Source organism: Bidens hawaiensis, unplaced genomic scaffold (genome assembly GCF_021521415.1).
Source record: "Bidens hawaiensis isolate Kalapana, Puna unplaced genomic scaffold, B.hawaiensis_p1.1 tig00035079_1, whole genome shotgun sequence".
NCBI classification, from domain to species: Eukaryota; Viridiplantae; Streptophyta; class Magnoliopsida; order Asterales; family Asteraceae; genus Bidens; species Bidens hawaiensis.
This window is the reverse complement of record NW_027496104.1, coordinates 182,890-191,884: the sequence shown is the minus strand read 5'-3', so window position 1 is coordinate 191,884 and position 8,995 is coordinate 182,890. Positions and strand designations below refer to the sequence as shown.

Here is an 8,995-nt window from a genome sequence, read left to right as displayed (position 1 = left end):
AATGAACTTAGTCTTGTCCAATAGTTTACAATAAAGTTAAAAAAATGATAAATTTACAAAAAAGTTTTAAAAAAAACGATACTTTACCTCTGAATTTTATCTCCTCAGTTGATTTTCATTAAAGTTTTATAAATCCTAAAATGTGTATTTTAACATTGTTATATTATCTTTTCCTTATATGTTCTCCCACTTCAACAAAACTTTTTTGTAAAACAATGAAATTTAAGAGAGGTGATAGGATTGAAGTTGTTGATATGGGTTCTGGGTTCGTCGGTTCGTTTTATGATGGCAACATAATCGTCTACTATATCAACAGGATACACGTACGCTGAGAACTTGTACGATAGTCGGGATATATGACATACCTTAAACTGATCTTGAATTATATCTATCAGCTCAGTATAGGTAACGTTTGACAACAGACCTAACCCACCCCGTTTACAATTTTTTGGAACGTACTCAAAACTTCCGTTAACGTCGTTCCAATTACCAACATAACAAACTACAACATTATCAAATTCCATGAAATCAACACATACAACTCAACAATGGTAAACGAAGATGAAGGGATACAATTGAATTATTATTTGTATAACTAATTTTAAAGGATACATACAATTTCTGGTCAAATCTGTCTTTGACAACAATTTTATGAAAAATTTCCTCGTATAGTACAAATACATTGTAACCTGGGTCATCCAAACTAGTTTCTCATAAAACTTATCGACATAGATGACTTATATACGAAACACACCACTGACCATAGATTTAAATTAAAAGCCATCGGATCCAATATTTTTCAAATAAAATTCATCGGATTCGACAACGTGGGCCCAATCATGCCGGAAAAGATGTTTTTATTCAAAAAACCATCGGGTTCAATATATTTGTAACAAAAGTCATCGGATCTTACAACATGGGCCCAATTCTCACGAAAAGGATAAGTTTCACATTAAAACCATCGAAAAAGATGAGTTCATATCAAAACTCATCGGATCTTATAACTCTTATTTCAATGCAAAAAAAACACATGAGTTTCATATCAAAATTAATCTTTTTCTGACAACTATTCTTTTTATGCAAAAACAGATAACTTTCATCAAAAAACCATCGAATTTAAGTACTTTGTAACAAAATCTATCCTTTCTAACAACTCTTCTTTTTATGCAAAAAAAGACGAAATTCACCTGAAATGCGTCGGAGGAGATGAATTTCAAAATACCGCGGAAACTGGTGACTTTTAAAACCTCACGTGGCGGATAACTTTCACTCGAAAACCATGGTTTTTCAGAAGATGATTTTGGCTATAAAACTATCGGCCCAGACATATTGCGTTGTAACTTTATCGTGGCCTTTACACGTGTCAATTTGTGACTGGTTAACAAAATCTCACGTCACGAACACCAATTTCACGTTGAAGATAGATTTACATGGACTATTTTGATAACTGAAAAGGTTTTGAACTATTTATGATTTATCTTTCATCTTAAGGACTATTTTGAGAATTACCTCATAAATTAAAAGAATACAGCTCTTTGAAGTACATTTAGCATTATTTATTGTTGTCAATTTCGACCATGTGTAGTGAAACTGTGAAAGAGCTTTATCACTGGTGTTTTGTGACAAGTAGCGTTCCATTCATGCTTAGTAAAAGTATTGTAGTGGTAAAAAGTCTTTTAACCTCCTTTCAAATATTGCACAATTATTAATTTTTTAATATAAATAAAAATAACACATGTGAAGGCAAAGTATCCCAACCATCGTTGTGTACACAACGTTTGATCCCAAAAAACACCCAAAAGGTCCTGTGGACAGTGTTTCCGTGCGTTTTAAAATATTTTGTAAGTACGAAAACACCCATTACAAATGGTCTTAGACCCGTTTGTCCTACTCCCAATCTCTCATTTGACTGTCCGGATAAGTACCCTTTTAAATTCAAGGCCCACAATCCGGATTTGAATACCGGTTTCAACGGTGCTGAAATACTAGAGCATGTGACCATAGCAACCACCTCAAGTCCTCAATAATATGCACATGGTTCAATGATTAAAGGCACCAAACTTATTCGTGCCATGTTCCAAACACTGTTAGTGGTGGAAATATTTTCAATTTTGGTTAATGTGTATTCTTTGTACCAAACGGAAGTAATAACCTCAAAATATGCTAATGAGTTGTGGTGATTGGTAAGGAATATAGTTGATGTTTCATGTGACTTAAGTTCGAATTCTGCCTTTATCATTTAGTTTCGACGGCATTAGGTGATTATAGGAGAATAGGCGAGTATGTGGCATTCACTAGTTTAATATTTGAACTGAACATGGTTTATCTCACCGTATTGTCGTGCCTTCAGGCAAATGTTCACGGGCGTTGGCATTAGGTGATGGCATTGGCACCACGTGACGTGGTGAGGGATACACTCACCTCCGAACCAGGAAAAACCCTCACCTGAGGCTAACAACCGGTAAAACCCGCTCAATTCAATGATCGAACTAGCGACCGCCACCTATTCACCTAGTTTCCTGTCATCACAAGGTGCCGACGAAACTAAATGGTGGGGGGGCATTATTCGAATATGGATCACTTAAAACATCATGTCTTTTACTTACCACTCTACCACCGACTCATTGAGTTTATTATTCATATAAAATTTAGAAAGTTATTTGCAGATGTTTTTATGTGTGAAAACTATTTGGAATTTTATTTACTAAAATTTATCAATCGTAACTTATAAAGAAAATAGTTAGTTTTTAATTAAGCCACAAAGCTTTGTTTTACAACATAAACAATGTTTTGTGCAGAAAGTTAAATTCGAAATTATACATTCTTAACAATTAACAAATTTTAAATTTTAAACTTAAATATTTTTCTTATTTGAATTTAACTTAAGTTGTTTTGACTTTCTTTACCGTTTTGGCTTTTTTTATTGACTATTCACTGTTTTTCCTAGGGATGACAGAGTGGTAACGGGATGGGATTGGATGGATTTGGCCCCGACGCGAACACCGCCCTCTAGTGATTCGGCCCTATAGAAAAAGCTCCCTGATCAGCATGGCTGTCACGAAATATAGAAAGAACAAAGAACTAAAGAAAGACGGAAAGGAATTTTGGGATGGAGATAAATTTTGGAATGGGATCGAGCAAAAGCACTGCCCCTAAATTGTGGCTGAAACAAGATGTTATAAACGAATACATGTTCTTGTTTCATAACATGTGTTCAAAATTCTTGGTTGGCAACGAAAATGGCGACATTATCAAATTTGTTAAAACTTAATTAAAGGTTTAAATTCCATACAAGTGACACTTTAGTCCTTTTCTTATCGAATATTCCAATTTTTATTCTTTTAACTGTAAGGTCTCATCTTTTTAAAGTAGGTTTTCCACCTTTTACCAAGTTTATCTCTTAACTTTGTCCAATTGAAGCATAGAATAAAGCATATTTGCAGAAAACATAATAAGAAACAAAAGTCTTTTTTATATTTTTTGAATTGTGTAAAATTGAATTTGATATTGTATGAGTGAGATATGTATAACTCTTTCTTTTTCATATCTACCAACTCTTGCACATTTTCGCATGTTACATTGATAGTTTACACTAGATGCACAGTACACAGACATATATTAGATCATATCTAACTTACGGACTGTCGCTCTTCTACATCGGGCCAAGGGTCGTCCAATATGTTTGTGTTATTCTCATATTTTATGCACTATTTGTTGTTGATTTTATATGTCAATGAAGCATATTATCTAAAACCGTAGTTGATACAAAACTTTTAACGGTTATGGATATATTCCAAACGTAACAAAATAAATATATAAGTGACTCTCTAAGGTTCTTTCTGCCAATTGTTGATAGTCTAATCACACATTTTAGATATTTTCTCAATTCAAAGGATGAAGATAAAGCTTGTGAGTCGGCCCAACCCGTATGCTATGACTCGGGCTCTTTTATTTTATTTCTAATAACAAAATTTGTTGTTTTCTTAGTTGACAAATCCATAAAAATGAGATTCGAGTAACAAACAATGCTATAAGCAAATTGAAACATCATACCATACCAGATCAAGAAGCAATGCAGCCTACCACAAAGACGAACTCACTTCTCTGCAGTTAGTTCTCACCTCACCACTTTGTCCAGTCAGCACTTGGATACTAGAAAGCTTCATCATGACCTGGGCAAAATCTCTATAAAACATAGAAACATCTGATGCATATTGTCTAACCCAATTTGCAGTTTCTTCACCAGCTAGTAACTGCTGATCCACAAACAAGATCCCCTTACCCTGCAAAAGCCCGCGGTAATAAAGAGTCCCAAAACCTGATCCCGTCCCTTCATAGTCCATCTTCATAGATCTTTCTTGATCACTTTTTGTTGATGGTGATGGTGCTGGAGATGCAGATGGTGATGGTGATGAAGACTCAGATTGACTTTCTGCTTGAGTGTTGTTGCATACAGATCTTAAGAGTTCTGCAAATTCAGGATCCAATGATGGGTCGGGCTGATCGGTCCCGCCAAATTTGTAAAGCCGTCTTTCAAAGAACTTGCAGTGAATCATTCCAGTACTGTGAGCACCTGCAGATAATCAAGTTGTGAATCATTCAAGATAACTTAAGAACAACTTGAAAGAAACACTAAGCATACAAATATGACTGATTCATAGTTCCATACCTAAAAGAGTGACTGTTTCTTTTTGACTAAAGCCTCTTGAAGCAAATCTAGCGACAGTTGTAGAATGATCATCTAAGGGGCTAGGAAGCTCGTATGAAATCTCAGGGTAAGAGTGATCACTGTCTTTCCTACCCGTATGTACAGGGTAAAATGGTCCACCAGCCTATAAACAATATCAATACATTATTACTTTAAAGTTATGTACTCTCAAATACCGAAGAAACGAGAATAAAACTTATACCAAAACGACACTCTCGCGAGCAGCAACCACAAGAAGATCAGCACACGAAACCACACCGGGGCAAGCATTTTCCAATTCGGTCTTCATGACGTCAATGTGATCAAATCCTCTCAAAGACTGATTCGGTAGAGTGTCTTTCTCACTCCCCATAAAGACAGTACGATCCAAAAGCACCGATGCATCACATCCCTATACCATGCATTTTGAAACTCAGTAATAGCTGAAGTCTTAAAATACTAGCTTTTTGTCAACATATGTGTGTATGGCACAAATTTTGTTAATGTATTTTTAATGAATGTTCAAAATGAATTCTTAATACTTAAAATTCTAACACTATATGACACCTATTAAAATTCTTATATGAACATATTCTTCATATAAGTTCATTTAATTAAAATTGTATATTATTATTAGTTTATACTTTATGGAGCACATTTATGTTAAAACAGAATGAATGTAAGTGCATATATTTGTACAGTATAGTTTATAGATATAGAAACACATATTAATTATACCTCCTCCTCTGCCTCAAGAGAGCAACTATATACAGCAATTTCCTTATGCTTTGCCAATTTTGAGCCAGTAGAATGAACAGAATATGATATATTAACATACAATAACAGTACAAATTACTCTGTCTATCAACAACTAAATACTCAATCAATTACAGGAACAAATTCCTATTGACGTCAAATTAAAGACGCTAATTAATGGAAGGAAGCATATATACCTGAATAAAACAATCGTGAAAAACTAAGCGAAGGATTGCCGGAACGACGGTGGAATTCCGGTGGTAGATCCGGCGAAGAGTTGATCGGATGATTTGTGGCGCATGAGGACATGAGTCTCTGTAATAGTCGTACTCGAGCGTTGAATCGGACGAAGCAATGGAAGACGTCATAAGAAAACAGTATCCGATTACAAGAAGAAGATCGTGTTTCATGGCTGCTGTAACAGGCAAACCCTAGCTAGGGTTACGATGAAGATGAAGTGACTGGTGCAGTCGACAAAATGAGCGGGAGAGTAACAGAGAAGATGAACAAGTTGGGTGCACTGTGTGTTTATGGATGGATTCCAACAGAATTTGTTTTCACCGTCAAATTACTGTAATACCCCCAGCTTCTTTGCACCACAAATGCAATCATTTCTCTATCCCATGGGTACTTCTGTAATTTAACATTGACTCTGCTTCTTTTATTTTTGCCATCTATAACTAGCATGAGTCTATGAGATACTCCTTGGGTATTTCTAAGTTTTACCTCTTACGGACTACTATGTACTGATTTCACACTACATAGTCCGGCTCAAGCCAAGACTTGACTCGTTTACACCCTTGGTGCTTTTATGATAGTTATATAATTGTTACAATTATAAGTCACTGCGAAATAACTCAATATGTAATCAAACTAACCTATATAGCGTTTAAGGGAGTTTGTCTTTGTCCTAAATTTAAGTCATACTTATTATTGGGTAAAATTAACCTATAGTGTATGTTACATTGACATTGTGTCGGTCATAATAATACCTTTTTTTGCTTAGCACTACAAAGATTTAAGCATTCATGTCAAAATCTTAATTCAAATTTAATGATAGAAGTTTGGTAGATATCTCATAACCAATTAGGAATGTAACGAAATTTTAAAATTCTTAAAGCGTTAATATAATTGTCGATTATATTCCTGACATAATAGAAACTTGATGAACAGTGCATAAAATGATTATTATTCTATTGATATAATGTCGTTATTTTTATCATGTTTGTTTTAACGAGATACAGTCACGCGATTAGGGATGATAAATAAACACGAACCTAATGGGAATACTCAAAATATCTAGGACGGGTATATGTAGGCTAATCAGGTATAGGAATTACTTTGAAAATTTCCACATGCATGGGATTTCGTGATATACCGTTTTACCGGACGTAATTAGCTTATAAAATATACTAGTTTATCAGAGTTAAACCCGACGTGATTTTTTTGTATTTATTTAATTATGCCCGATAATGTCAAACATGCAAGTTTCAGTGGCTTTGTCCTATTTCAAATTGCTTTGAGCTATGGCACATGCTTGTAAATAATTTAAATAAATGTGAATTTCAATGATGCCGTTAATGATAAGGAGGATGCTAATTAGATTATCGACTCGTGTTTGGTTTAAATTTGAAAGGTGAAAGAACGTGCTAAAAACTCAAAAAAAAACATATACTCCGTATATAGATAAAATAATAATCAACATAGCATATCTTAATAATATTGTTTTGATTTGAATTATTTTTTTAATAGCTAGTCAAAACAAAGGCTTGAATATCGATCGAAATTAATTTTCAGTTATGGTCTTTATCATTCACGTCTTTACTTAATATATCGGATAGTTTGACTAAGGTTAACGTAAAATCTAATAGTATAACCTATAAATAAATGTTCGTATATGATAGTGAGGGCAACTATTGAAATTATAATAATCTTTCTTCTAGAGGTTTTTCTATAAAGCGTAGAATCTTCATACACCATTATGGATCTTTGAGCACCATCTTTTGTCTATACGGCCCGTATAAGGCTATGCGCAATGTTGCAAAAATCTCGACCGTGCACCATTTAATTGCTAGTCCCCACTTCACTGATTAATTTTGGGCTAGTCGGCCAATTAATCAGTCAATGATCAAATCCGGCCAAAATCGACGACTTCGACCAGATTTTGATCAAAATTAACAGTTTTCGACGAAATATCAACAAAAATTGGTGGTTTCTGGCGATATTCCAGCAGAAACCAGCGGTTTCGAACGAGATTTCAACCAAAATATGTTTGTGTGTATAAACCTAAAGTTACATATAAAAATGTAATATTAATTAATCATCCAACAAAATTAGTCATCCAACAAACAATCTTACTTCATTCCTCCACCAATTTACACAAATTAAGGATTATTGGATTTAACGTATGGCAAATTTGCATATAGTATTATTATTACACAGCTTTTTTATATTTTGATTTTGGCATCTTTGATGTTAAACGTGGTGAATTACATAACAAATTTGATAACAAAATAACCATTTATCATTTCATAACCATCAAATAGTTACAATACCAAAAGCCTAACCCAACTACCACAAACCCAAAGAAAAAGATGTGTTTACTTTTACTTTTACTTTCACTTAAACATAACAAGCTAAACCACCACCATTTAAGCCTTCTTGGGCGACTTGGAAGCCTTAGGAGTCTTCTCAGCCTCGGCAGACGAACCCTTCTTCAGCAACAGCACCGGGTTAATATTGGGCAACACGCCTCCATTCGCAATCGTCACACCGGCCAACAACTTCCCCAACTCCTCATCGTTCCTCACCGCCAATTGCACGTGCCTCGGGTTAATCCTCGTCTTCTTATTATCCCGTGCAGCATTTCCCGCCAATTCCAAGACCTAATATTAATTGTCACGGGATTAAAACAAAACCAAGACAACATACCTCAGCAGCAAGGTACTCGAGAACCGCCGCAAGGTATATCGGGGCACCGGACCCGGTACGTTGGGCGTATCGGCCTTTTTTCAAGAACCTAGTGATTCTTCCAACAGGGAACTGGAGTCCGGCCTTGACGGACTTGGTGATGGCCTTCTTCCTCTCGCCGGCGCCTTTGCGTCCACCGGCGGCCTTGGTTGATTTGCCTGACTCCATTGATCTGGTGACTTTGAAAATGATGGGTTTTGTTTGAAAATTTGGTGATGAGAGTGGACTAGATGAGTGGTGGTATTTATAGGGCAATTTGGTGTGGAGGTTTGGATGATCTGACGGTGAGAGTGTGCCACGCTGGCGATCCGGGGTTCAGACCTTTTTGGCTGGCCGTGGATGTGTTAGTGGCGATTTGGGGTTTTAATCGGACGGTTGAAGATCTTGCAGGTTCGCGATCCGGGATTAAGATGGTTTTTCAACTGGATTTGCGTGTCAACTTTTAGTCAACTGGAAACAAATTGAAAAATATAATAATTAATAACTGGGGATAAGATTTAAATATTTCTGTATGACATTAAAATAAACGATCAATAACTTGGTTTAATAGTAAAGATGTGTGACGGTTAGGGTGAGCAAATA

At 35.4% G+C, this 8,995-nt stretch overlaps 2 protein-coding genes across 2 annotated transcripts; both read right to left on the bottom strand.

Moving 5' to 3' along the window:
• Positions 1 to 4,079: 4,079 nt before the first annotated feature.
• LOC143587019 (putative Peroxidase 48) lies at positions 4,080 to 5,853 on the bottom strand. The gene is made up of 4 exons (XM_077068423.1): positions 5,641 to 5,853; positions 4,911 to 5,099; positions 4,670 to 4,832; positions 4,080 to 4,573 (listed from the first exon to the last, which is right to left on the bottom strand). The coding sequence occupies exons 1-4, from the start codon at positions 5,851 to 5,853 to the stop codon at positions 4,080 to 4,082; spliced, it is 1,059 nt and encodes a 352-aa protein (XP_076924538.1).
• Positions 5,854 to 7,999: 2,146 nt separating this feature from the next.
• On the bottom strand, positions 8,000 to 8,593 carry LOC143587015 (histone H2A.1-like). The gene is made up of 2 exons (XM_077068421.1): positions 8,375 to 8,593; positions 8,000 to 8,328 (listed from the first exon to the last, which is right to left on the bottom strand). The coding sequence occupies exons 1-2, from the start codon at positions 8,579 to 8,581 to the stop codon at positions 8,095 to 8,097; spliced, it is 441 nt and encodes a 146-aa protein (XP_076924536.1). The 5' UTR covers positions 8,582 to 8,593; the 3' UTR covers positions 8,000 to 8,094.
• Positions 8,594 to 8,995: the final 402 nt, after the last annotated feature.